The following is a 13,506-nucleotide window of genomic DNA, read 5'->3' on the forward strand; positions in this document are numbered from 1 at the left end:
CTGGACAGGGCCAGGGAGGGGGCGCGGAGTGAAACAGACCAAGTCAGTTTCCCAGGGGGAAAACACCTTCCAGGGAGGGCAAAAAACTCTCACAAGCCCTCCCCCTCTGTTTCCAGGATGGGCGTAGCCCACCACAATCCCAAAATCTGCACCTTCCGTCAGCTACTTCTGTTCCAGTTAAATTCCCTGGCCCTGCAACTGGAGACTCACACACCGCAGAATATTTTGTCAAAAATAGAGTAGAAGAGACAAAAAATGCCACTGTGTTTTATCATGATCAACAACAGGAAGCTGTGCCAGAAAATAGCTGGTCCATAAGATAGTCCCTTTTGGTGATGAAAAGTTATTATGATAATAGGTGTGCTACAAGTCTGTAGCTGAAAAGAGAAGCTTTCAAGGAGAATGGAAAGCTGAAAAGCTACATTAAATTGAAGCTGGAAACCAAAATACCTGTACATACAGAACAGAAGGACACAGATATAAGTATGAAAAGCAAAACAAGCTGAAAGCTAGATTTTTAAGCTTCACAATAGAGACACTGCAACAAATACCTAGTAGCACTGATTAAAAGCTCTAAAGTACCTTCACTTGTGCCCCTGGGAGCCTGGCTAACAAGACACAAGCCTATCTAAATACAAATGCACTTTTCCGTGCACATTCACACAACGCCTCATGTGGTAGTTAAGGCCACATATACTTCCGTGCATTGCAGCCACATATATAACTAAAGAAAGGCATTTCTCTAGTACATATGCTCCTACACGTATGCTCCTACACCATGAGGAGCGCATCGCATTCAGAAAGGGCTCTATGAACACCTCTCTGATACAGTCAAATGCCAGGCCCAAAACATTGTCCCTGGTGATCAAATCATCATTCTTCAGATGTTTATTTGCCCTTGAGTGGTTGCAAAAATAATAATAATAGGAAACAAAAAGCAAAAGAAAGTTTAGTGATTCAAATGTGGTTTAAAGCAACCTTGAAAATATAGAATCTTTCTAAGTATCAAGTGCACCCAAAAAAAAGGGCACAAAATCACAATCCTATTTGAAAATTATGAAAAGGAGTACTTTCAAGTTTCTAAATCCAGTATATCATCATGAACTACAGAAAAAAAAAAATCAAACAAAGTCAGTACCTCAGGTTTTTAACATCAGTATTCTAACTGCCTGGTTAAACCAGCACATTCCAGAAGAGACTTAGGCATTTTTAGTTTTCAATGTTCACAAAGGTTAGCTTGCTAACAGGAAAACTTTAGCCAATGTAGAAAATGTGGAAAACATGTCTCAAAAGCACTAAATTAAAAATACATTAAAATGTAACCTTCTTTTTCCTAGCTTTGTTTCAAGACTAAATCATAGACAAAAGAACATTCAAGAACCCTTTATCAGTTCACAGGCTTCTTAATTCCAGAGTTTCCTAAAACTGTGCCTCTAGTTAAAGATGTTGTTTCCTAAAGTGTATGTATGCTTTAAAAAAATTCCTAAAAGCAGGACAAAAATCTTTTTGTGATACCCAGGACACCAAAAATGTTGCAGCTGGGATGCAACTACACAATGACTTCCTGCTCATTTCCAAATATATATTGAAGAGTTAACAGCCTGTGCACTCACCTCAGTCTTAAATCACAAGCAAGCACTGGTCAGATGGGATACACTCCTGAAAGCCTAGTAGGTTTTTGCTACGTTTTAAATAATATATGCATTCTTTGAATATTCGTGTTATATAATAAAATAAAATAATAAATAATAGCATATTTTACAGAGTATGTTACAGCAGCATATACTGACAATGACTTAATATATACCTTCTCACATAGAATTGGAAATAGCTTCTCTCTTTCTGCACATTTTCTATTTCAGTAGAAGTACATCTTTTGATCTCTTCAATAGATGTGAAGTTGGAAAGTGAAATTCAAGAAAAAGTTATCTCTGGAGATTTTCTGCATTGGGACAGGAAGAGATTAAAAAAAAAAAAAGTCCAGAAAACATAACAAACACCACCAGCTCCAGAGCTGGGAGGGAGTAGGAGGAAACAATCTGTGGAATAACAGCGCATTTGAGAAGACTATACACACTTTTAACAACTCTGTAGTATTTTATTTACTTGGTGATCAGCAACAAACACTTCATCTTTAAAAAGGATCCAGTAGGACAGTTTTACAAAGCTTTTTGTAGAAGTATGACCACAATAAAATGTGTAGCCTGAAAGGGAAATGTATTTCAGAATACCTAGGCAATACAAAATTTTGAAAATATAATCCTGGGATTATCTCTAGAATCCACGTGGCTTGATTTTTAAGGTGAAGTGGAGAAAACTGTTTCAGGGTAAAAACATCAGCATTGCATTGTGCTTTGTTTCATGGATGAACTTAAAGCACTGAACCCACTGCTGACCCTAAAGCAGACAAACTCTTCATCTGTAAGTCTCTTTCTTATAAGATCAAGTTTATTCCTTGTATAATAGAACAGGAGTGATGATGTCATGGGTTTAAATGAGATGACCTACAATACTTGTGCAACAATTGTGTCATATCATGTTGACAACTGTTTTTAAATGCTCTTGAACTTCTGCACTAAACTTCTATGGAAATACCACCTACAATATACAAATTGCATAGACAAGATCTTGAGAAAACCTTTCCAACAAAACAAGAGCAAGTGTAAGAAAAATGTTGAACTTGTGTAAGTTTCCCATTGTAGGTTGAAAGATGGTTCAGGATACCTATATGCAGAACTGAAGACACATTTTTAAGTCATATTTTTCTTTTGCCTGTCTCTAGGATACTTTGGTAATTCAAACAAGATCTTATTCTTCAAGAAGAAAATATTTGAAATATTTGCTTTGTGAACACGCAAACACTCAAAATAGACTAGAAAGCTGTTAGATAGCCTACTTATTCCTGCACCTAAATAGCTGCTGGCATCTTAGAAGAAAGCACTTTAAGAGGAAGGTGTACCTGTGCTTTCTTCACATCATGAACATAAAACCACACATCCCTGGAGTCCTCTAGCACCTTGATAACTCAGCATCAGGATTCAGAATTACATAGCTGCCAAATTCCAAAATGGTATGAGAAGTATTTCCTCTTGGAGCACAGCAGGAAAAACAGGACACCCAATGTGCAAGCAAGCCAGAAATCCAAGAAAGCCAACTCTTAACAAGGCTGAGAAACAGCCCCCTTAGCTCATGGCTCCACAGTTAAGATGCTATCATGGACCAGACCACAACCATGGGTCTGTGTGCACTGTTGCAGACCTCCATGGTAGCTGTGGGAATATGACATGAATCCCTCACAGTAAAGAAAAAAAAAAAAAATATTCTTCAACTCTTGCAGTCCTACTGAGCCACATGGGTAAATGCTTACCAGCCTTAACAACATGCAAGTACCTGGGAGGACTGTTTTCTTATCATGACCTTCCTAAACTCCCAGCCAAGCTGATCTTGCAGGATCAAGAAGAAGCAAGACAACAGAAAGACCCTAGGATATACGAACCCATGGGAGGCAGAATCATCTGTCAGTCTCCCCAAATTCCCCAGGTAAAAGAGCAAATGAATGACAGACAGTTACTTACAAAGTCAGGGAAAGAATAGGGAGTCTGCACAGCACAATAGGATCAGGTAGTTCAGAGGACCAGAGAGAGACACACAGGATAAGAGTTCTTAGCACCATGGTTACTGCAATGGGATATGCAGTTAATGGTTTGGTTTTATTTGCTATTGTGCACACACCACACTACAGTGGAAATATAATTCACTTCTCTAACCAGGTAAGAATCACATTAAAGTTTGACAACTACCTTCAACATTACTGTAGCCAGACAGCTATTAATAACAGTTAAGACAGTACACACATAATCATGTACCGTAACTAGCCCTTTATGCAAACAGTTCTGAGGCCTCTATGAACATCGCTCTCCTCTACATATACCTTCAGAGACCATTGCTACAATCTTAATTATCCACTTTTCCATGCATTTCTATTCTAGCATCATTGATAGCTGACTAAATCATGAGGGGTTTTAAATGATGGATGAATTTATGTAAATATGCAATGAACCTGGCCAAAGCAAACAGTTTAAGCTGGGGTTGGTACTGCTGCTTCAAGACTGATCATTCCTGTACCCAAACCAGCAAAATACCATTTTTTGTCATTATCAAAACCAAAGACATCTTTTTGGTGCAGTGTTCAACCCAAAGCTGAGTTGTGATCCACTGACAACTATTCACTACAGAGAGACATAAAGCCTCAAATGAAAAATTAAAATACATGAAGAAAAACTCACATTAAAAAGGGAGCGATATAGTATTTTTAGAGGAAGCCAGAAGATGGCTTACAAAGGTTCTAGTACCTTCATATACAGTCTCAATACCCGTGCATTGCAAAGAGAACCTTTTTGTTCATGAAGTTCATGCAAATAGGAATTTTCCCAGGATATTTACTGCAATATTTACTGCAACTACTGGAAATCAACAAGTAGAGCACTAGAGAGCTGTATTATGAAAAAAATGTTACAGCAATTAGTTTGTAATCTGTGATTGTCACAGAACTTTGCGAAAGGAGAAAAACAACGAGAAAACAGATGGAATTATCAATCTGGATTACTTGTGTGTATGAAGTACAATATTTTCTTTCAATATCAACATACACATTACCAAAAGATCAAAAAGTATATGAGGTGTTTTGTATAAATGTAATTTTTCATACAAATGTAGCTCTTAATCTTAAAATCAATGTAGCAGGTCATGGGCTTGAAGATCCTGGTTAGTCCCTGCTAACTTGAGATATTCAATGATCCTATGCTATTTTCTCTGGCAGAAAGGGGGGAAAAGGGGGCTACCAATAGAAAAAAAAACAAACACTTAACATTAGATGTCCAAAAAAAGCTGAATAATAGTCTTTAAATCTTTTTATGCTGTATCTGCAATCTCATTTTGTAACAAAAACTCTCTCTGACAGTTGGCACTTATACCTGGACAAAGTCTGATTTCTGCTTGAATTGTTACAGCTACTCAATTCATGTGTTGCATTTTATTTTGTCCTTTTGTGGAACAGCACTCTACCCTTTTATAAACCTAGGTTACAAATTACAAGATGGTGTTCTGAAACCAGAATCATAATTAAAAACAATGAAAAAAAGGGATGATAGAGCAATCAGATGCTTGTATCTAATGGTCCTACAGTCAAGCTCCTCCTGAACAGCAAAGCAAGGAACAATACAGCATCTCAGTTTTTTTACTATACTTTTGTTTTCAAAGAATAAACCAAGTATGAGTCACTAAAATCAACATTTTTGTGCTTCCACATAAGTGGAAATGACAGTGATAGCCTGAAATAAGAATTCTGAAAGCACAGAAGTTAAAGACCCTTTCTAGTCTCTGTTCTTGCTGATTTGGGGAAAAAGTTGTTAACGCCTCCCAGCAAAAACAAAAAGTCTTTGCATACAGACATATTTTAGACAATTTTTTCAAGTGTACTACCCCTTAATTATTACAGCATCACCAAAACTGAAGGATAACTTGAGATGCAGTTGAAAAATATTATCAGAATGAGGAGGGATCTTCTGTAGAAAGAAAATTAAATTACCCATCAAAAATACAACTCTTCTATCAGATACTTCCTCATGTAGCAAGGAAATGTAGATTTAGGCTGCAGTTCAACTATTACTTCCAGACAATTGCAATGAAGGGTAGTTTGTCACTCTCCTGCCCCTTTATTCCTGGCTGAATGTGACTGCCTCTTCTTTCTTCTCACAATCATGCCCAGCAAAGCTTTGCTGCAAGTACTGATTCAGCTGAAGCAAACAGTTTTGGTCAGGTTCTGGTTTTAAGTAGATTCCACCTCTGATCCTGCTCACCACAGAGCTGCAACAGTCCTGCAGAGCAGGACAGCAACCAAAAGCAGTAACCACTCTTCAGTGAAAGCTTAAACTGTCAAATTGCAATCTGAGGGCAAGATTTTTTCTTCTTCATTCTGCAAACTTCCCTAAAAACCCTGTTATTAAATTCCCTCTCTCAGCAATCTGATGACTAATTCTTTATTTAAAATGGAGGAGTTGCATCAGCAGAGACTCATCACCTCAGCCATAAGCCATTTGGTATGCAGGGGATCCAGCCTTCAATCCTGGCTTCAAATCTGGCAGAATGAGAATTAAACTACAGAAAGCCCCAATAATAAGAGCAGCTTACTGAAAGTTTGTATACATCTTCTTTTCCTACTTATTCTTACAACAAAAAGAGAAATTAAAAAAAAAAAAGGGGGTGGGGGAAGTCAACAGTTGTAACCCTCTCCTTCCCAGCAAGCATACTATGCATATATAAACTAGCACAGGTTACCAGCTGTCTCTAAATGGCAGCAGAACAAACCCTGACAGGCAATCAGTCTTACCTACACCAGTTTGACCACACAGCAAAGAACAAGGATTTTGAGTTTTCCTTTGAACTCTTGAATTATTTCATTTTCACCAAAAAGAGACTTTCCAACCTACTCTTTAGAAAAGAAATCTAGTATAAAATGATACAACAGTGATTCAGCTGTTCTACAGCTCTTCTGCTTCTTTGAATCTTAAAATCTTTGAATCTTAATGGAATTATTTCCAGTTCAGCACCACATACTAAAGACAAATTATGCATCTTCCCAAAAGCAACAAAGTTTGTCAAAATCTTACAGCTCAAGAGGGCTCAAGATTACAAGGGGACTTTGGGACAAAAGGGTGCAACTGGCTATGCAGAGAATCCTAGTCCCGGTATTAGGTTTTGCACAAGTACATCCAAAGGAGTAATTCTCCGTCTGGCACTCAAGAGTACTGCTGACTAAGGCAAGAATGAAACAGCAGACAGCAAGTTTCAGTATCCTAGGAAAAAAAGTCATCCTCGTCACTGGCTGCTTTACAAACCAACAATACACTGATCTGTTCAGGTGCAGTATCCAACTGCTTGAAACAAGGCGCTACACAACACAAACTATGCCGAAGCACAAACACCACTTCTCTCTGCCCAGACATGCTTTCACTCCTTCCTGTGCATATTTAACGCTGGGATAGCAGCTTAAGCAGCTTTATCTTCACCATCCACATCTTCTGGAGCATCTCCTGTTCTGGCAACAGAGTAAAAAATTCTTCTAACAGACAGAAATACTGCTTAAAAATTAGTACCTGCTATTGCAATGTCTTACACATTTTTTCCTTTTTCCATTCTTTATTATACAGACCTAGGGCCTTCAAAAGCAACTGGCAGTCAAAACTGGTATTGGCCTATTCCACATCCCATTAAAAAAAAATAAATTGTTGCCAAAAAAGTTAATGTTTTCAGGCCTCAGTCCCACCATGAAAAGCTGAGTTGCTGAGCAGTCATGTATCTGAGTCTCCAAAACCAACAAAGTAAACTTTTGCGTACATCTGTGCTTTATTCACATATGCCTAGTGCCTGGATTCAAAAAGTCCTGACATTCAAGATCAAAATAAATGATAAACATAATGGTAATGTCATTTATGACCAGTTGTCTTCCCTTCCCAAGAAAGCAAACCAGAAAAACAAAACTCCTTCAAATATGCAACTGTAAAGGCGGTATCATAACTCTGCCATATGAACAGTAGGCATCACATGCCCACTAGGGTTTGAAAACAACCTTGTACAGGCGGAGCCCAAACACATCAGAGAGTAAGATTAAGCTGCCAATGTAACACGTGGTTTGGGAAGTCTGATAAAACACCACTACTCATCAGTCTGCACGCTAAATGCCTTCCCTGCTCTACCAGTGCATTATTTCACACTGGAATTTATGTTTATTGAAATTACCTCTAGAAATTACCACCATTCTATTGTGAATCAAAAGGTAACATTTCCACCTCTGATTTCTACCTATTAACTATTTAATATTTACTTTAATTCACCTGTTCACATGATCAGCAACCTACCAAACCCATTTATAAAATTACCTTCTTCCCCCACGCAATTCAGAAAAATATTGACAAAATTAATTACTTTCCTGTCTCTTTGTCATTAATAGCACATTACCTCTTCCAGTGGCCCAGTTAAAATTAATTTTTCCACTTAATGAGGGAGTGCCACAAGGGCAAGCATCTATTAAAGAACCAGTCAAAATAACTAAAATCACATTCATTGTATTATCTACCACTCTTCACCATTTTTGGCAGTTGCGTGCTTAGCCCATTTTATCTACAAAGATAGTCTTGCCACTAACCACAGTATTTCCAAAGAAATAATAGGCCTAAATTTCAGTTACAACATCGCAAAGAAACTTTTTGAGGATTGCAGCATATCTCTATTTGCTCCCAAAATGACTATAGCACAGGAAGATTTGCTACACTGCTTGCATCCTTAAATATATTCTGACCCTGTTTTACACAGACAAGAAAAAAATTTGCTACAAATGTATCTTAGACACAGGCAGTATCACTTTTGCATGAGGAGAAAAATACAATCAATGCTTGTTTCTGCTTTTGCCAGTAATTAACTCCATTAGAGACACCTGAGCAATTAAGAATATACAATTCTTCTTCGAAGAGCACACTATATTTTGAGAACTTGTAATGTAGAACAAACTGCATGCTTATCCAAAACCAAGTTCTTAAAAATATGCAGCCTGAACAATGTACATCAAATACAGCAGCATCCTGTCAAGAAGTATACATAGAAATTCTCAAGGTAATGTTTTAGCAACTTAGAGCACAGCAATGTTTACAATATGGCTGCAATAATTGTCACCAACGAAAATTGAAAGGCACTAGTAAAAATAAATACACCTATAGCAAAATGCCATGAATCTTTTTCCCTTACAGTCTATAACTTATATTCTGATGCATGCATTGAAACAAATTTATAGTGTAAGGAGACTGTGGATAGGGCCACTTGTGTTGCAAGATGTGAAACTCTGTAAATACACAGTACATTGCAATTTACACTGTCACTTACCTCGTATGACCAAACACACTGGGTTCCTCCAAACCTTCGGACACATCTGCCCACTTCCACATCCTCATGAGTGGTGTACATTTCTCGAAGGCATTCACCTATGTGTGGCACCATCCTCCTGAGAACCTCCCGGCTGAAGATCATTCCTGGCCCTCCCATGCAGAAATTCTCTCCTGGCTCCAGTCCAAGTTTTCCAAGTTCTTCAATATTACCCAGACCAGTCTGCCCCAAATACAGAGGTTTACTGCTATTCAGTGAGCGAAGAAACTCTTCCAATTTTTCACCTGAAGAAGACAAAACATTGTTGTTATTTGTCTGCCTAGTCTGGCAGCCATCTCTGTTCTTGTGTCTCATGCTTTTTAAAAAATGTAACAAGCCCCAGAGATTGTCACAGGAAATCACTTCCAAAGCAGTATCCTATCCCTAACTGAAAATATCTTTGGACAAGTTTACCTTCAAAAGACTTCTTTTTCTTCTTTCTTTCCTTTTTTTTTTTTTTCTTAATTATCATTAAACATTACAGTGGCATTTTCATTCAGCTAAAAAGCCAGAATACCATCAAAATTTACATTTTGCCAGTCAATGCTGTTCTGCTCAACCAGTATCAATAAAAAGTACTCACTTGCTAGCTTAAAATTCTCTCTAATGTAGGGCAATTTGCCAATATACTTATGGGCTGTGGAGGAATGGGAACATGAATGCCAGGTATTACTTTTGTACAATTAAGTCTTTAAAAGGACAGAGATAATCTAAATTAACCAAGACAAATATGTTCAATTACAGACTAATCATCAGAACAACTTCAAACTCTAGCCCTTTACATTTCCAGTGCTAGAATGCCTGTACATCTCACCTTCAAATCCTACCTATTTAAGTTATTGTCATTTCATATTTACTTGAAATTAAAATTTGCTGAATAGTTTAACTTGGAACCTTGGAATCAGTAAACAACAGGTTCACTGTAACTCTGAAAACAAGAAGACACTGCGAGTTTTATGTTTGCAGCCAAATATATGTATCTACACATATATACAGGTGTATTTCCCAAATGGAAGGCCAGCTGACAAGCTGATAAAACGGCTCAAACAAATTCAAGTGACAGGTAATCATAGAGTTACTTCACATAAACTTTCAACAGTGTAAGCAAGCATGCTCACAACCTAGGCGTATGCCAGCACCTTCATCTTATGTTTTCTTTCTAAAGAGCTGGACACTGCACGAGTAACAGAGGCAAGAAGAGTAGATAGAATGGAAGCGGATTGCAGGGCATCATTTTCTAATGGCTCTGTAAAACTCGCACTGAAACAGGGATGGTGCTTTTCAGAAGCACACGTTGCAACAGGGAAACAGCAGCTTTACAAGCAGCCTTCAGAAACTGTTTGCTTAGCCGAAGTGTCAGTGAGCCAGCGGAGAACTTCCACGATCGCTGAAATCGAAGCACCGAAGTGCTGCCTGAGCCGCATCCGCGGCGAGGGCTGAGCGGGCCACGGGGCAACGCTCCGCGCCACTCCGCCCACTGCCTGCCCACGGGCGGCGGGACGCAGCGGGGCAGCCACCCTGCAGCTATGCAGCCGAGCGCGGCGGGACGCGAGGCCGACACCCTCCCACGCCGCTCCCCAGCCCACGCCCACCCCCGCCGCCTTGCTGGGTCGGGTCGGGGTCGGATTCTCGCCGCCGGTCCACGACAGAAGCTCGCCCAGGATCCTGTACAGGGAGCACCGTGCGCTACGCTTCTCGATCTCCCCAGGGGCGGCACGGCCCAGCCCCGCGTGGCATCCGCCGGCGTCTCAGCGCCGGGACAGCACCCCACACGCCGGAGCTAAAGGCAAGCGCTGCAGGCGCGGGGTGGTGAACTCGAGGTATTCCTTCTACCCCACTCAGGCCACGAACCTATTCTTCCACCACCACCCCTGGAGCACGGCCAGACATCCACGCCACCGCTGTCCTCCCTTCTGCCCCTTCTTCCTCCCCTCCCGCCGGCGGGGCGCAACCCGGTCACCTTTAATGTAAACGTCGTCGTCCGCCCGCATGAACCACTCGTACTTGTCCAGGTAGTGGTCGTGCATGTACTTGATCATCATAAAAGACTTCTTCTGCGGCGGGTAGGAGTCGTCCACGCCGGGCAGGGCGACGACGGGCAGCGGAGGCAGCCCGGGGGGGGCGGCGGAGCCCTGGCTGGAGAAGAATTCCACGCGGCCCGGCACCGAGGGTGCCCACGTTCGCTGTGCAGCCACCGCCCGGCTGCCCAGGTACTTCTGGGCCGTCATCACCCCCACATAAAGGAAGTTGCGAGGCTTGGCGCAGCCCGGGGCGCCCCCCCAGTCCCCACTCCCGTTGTGGCTGCTGCCGGGTCGGCCGCTCCGCTTTTCGCCACCTTCCTCCTCTTCCTCTGGGTCTCCTTCCCCGCCGGCTGCGGGGCTGGAAACCGTGCCGCCCAGCTCCGCCGCTGCCGGCGGCAGCTCCCAGGCGCTGCTCCTGAAACTCGTGCCGCCCAGTACCACCGCTGCCTCCGGCGGCGCCTGCTGCCCGCCTGGCGCCGCTGCGCCCCCGGCCGCCCCCGGCCCCGCCGAGCGGGCGTAGTAAGAGCAGATGCTGGCGCCGCGCCGCTTCTCGCTCAGCTCGGCCACTTTGGGAGCGATAAGCCAGGAGGCGGCGGTGAAACCCAGTACTAGCCCCAGTACCACGCTCAGCCAGGGCCTCCGGGACCGCGCTGCCATGGCGCGGCCGGGGCAGCTCCCAGAGTGCTGCCGACCCCGGTGCGTCCCCACCGCCGCCTCCCGCTGGAGACGACCTCCTGTCCCGCGGTGGCCCCGGGCGTGGCGACTCCCGCCGCAGCTGTATGCCCCGCCGCGGCGGGCCGTGCTACTGCGCCGCTCCCGAGTTAAACTTCTCCGGGCAGAAGGGCGGCGGCGAGAACCGCGGATCGCTAGCGGCGGCCCCTCCGCGCCGCTGGCACCTTGTCACCGCGGCGGCTGGTCCCTCCCCGTCCCTCCCACCGTTCAGCCTCCTCCACACGCCGGCGGCCCACGCTCCTCGCTTGCCGCTCAGCCGGCTTCCTCTGCGGCTTCCGAGCGCCTCACCTCGGAGGGCTGCTCCGCTAGTGCTGGATCCACGGCGGGGAAGTGGCGGCCGCCGACACGGCTCCGGAAGGAAGCGATTTTTTTAGGTGCCTTTCGCGGATCCCCCCGTGCCACGGCTTCACCTCACGGTCTGGCCTCGGCGCATGCCGGTGTCCCGTTCCACCCGCCGGCCCAGGGCCCGGGGCCGGCTGCCCGCTGGGCAGTGGAGAGGCTGTGCCCTGGCCGCACCCCGTGGCTCCAGGCGCGCCCCGCTGCGCCAAGAGTGGCCGCGGGCTCATCTGCGTCCTCAGCTTTACATGTCGCGACGGCTGTCACAGAAGGCCGGGTAGGACAGTCCGGCCCTGGTGTTTTAGCCAAATTGTGGTCATGGAAAGGCAGGCCAGGGCGAGGAGGGAAGTTGCCTGCCTCTGCTCTACCCTCTGCTCTCCAGCCCGCAATATTTAGCAACTTTCCAGCCAAGAACTGTAGACCTTTCTGACCATGTTGTACCCTGTGGGGTGAATTCCTACAGCCTGAGTATAGTGTTACCATAAGCTCCAAGCCCCGCAACTTCAGGGTCACTATGCTGTCCGCAGCCCAGAATGACTGGCAAATTAAATGTCCGGGTAACTTTCTGTTGTGCCTCGAGGGCATAGTTCCAACTCTGAAGTTTAAGATCTCCCACATACCTTCCATATTTGTATGCATCTAATTGTGCAAAACGCTTGTCTCCAGGAAAAGCCATACATTGTTCCTTTGATCCATTTGTCATTTCACTGAAATACACCCAAGTTATGGAAGCACCAGTCACACACATTTAATTGTCAGAAAACCCATCCAGTATTCAAGCAAAGTCTATGGAACTGGCTATCACTTCACATGAATTTATCAATTGTCAGACACAAAAGACAAGAGGAGTGTTGTGCTATGCTGGTAAAAGTATGGAAATGGTGAGAGAAAAATTTCAAGCCACAGACATTACTTCTCCCACCTAACAATGAAAAAAAGGCAACTTTGCATAGTCTTTAGCTATGAAGAAGTCACTGAAGTAATTTTCAGTTTTTCCTTGTGCCTCTGCCACATGCAGTGAGTAGCTGTGTGCACATTGTGGTTTTGAGATTTGCAAGCATCAGGCTTAGGCATATCTCTAGGTTCCCCAGTGCTGAGCATCCTTTCCAAAACAGTCCATCATTAATTTCCTCTTTATACATACACAGGCTGGAGCACTTACCAAGAAGCAAGGCATCAATTCACTCCATCTGTCACCACTAAAAACAGCCCAGGCCATGTGTCCAGGCACATAAATACGACTTGAGAAGTTCTGCAAGCAGCAAGGTGTCAGACCCTGGGTCTGTCTTCGTCAAACTACTAAGAGGAAATCTAGTCCTTCAGAAAGCCTTTACCTTGGTATTAGGGATTATCAGTATTATTAGTGCCTCAGCTTTCCATATGAGTCTTCCACTTAAAAACACTACTTCCTACTCCTTTCCCCCAGCTCCCTGCCAACAGTGGG

At 43.4% G+C, this 13,506-nt stretch overlaps 1 protein-coding gene across 1 annotated transcript in view; it reads right to left on the minus strand.

Annotated features, from left to right (window-relative positions):
• The window catches only part of CHSY3 (chondroitin sulfate synthase 3), a 158,598-nt gene extending 146,730 nt beyond the window's left edge, over nt 1–11,868 (minus strand). The window contains exons 1-2 of the mRNA XM_054178889.1: nt 10,934–11,868; nt 8,935–9,218 (exon numbers count right to left, since the gene is read on the minus strand). Coding sequence (XP_054034864.1) covers nt 8,935–9,218; nt 10,934–11,651 — 1,002 coding nt within the window. The 5' untranslated portion in view covers nt 11,652–11,868. The remainder of the gene's footprint in view (nt 1–8,934; nt 9,219–10,933) is intronic.
• Nucleotides 11,869–13,506: the final 1,638 nt, after the last annotated feature.

Source organism: Dryobates pubescens, chromosome Z (assembly GCF_014839835.1).
Source record: "Dryobates pubescens isolate bDryPub1 chromosome Z, bDryPub1.pri, whole genome shotgun sequence".
In the NCBI taxonomy this organism is placed as follows: domain Eukaryota; kingdom Metazoa; phylum Chordata; class Aves; order Piciformes; family Picidae; genus Dryobates; species Dryobates pubescens.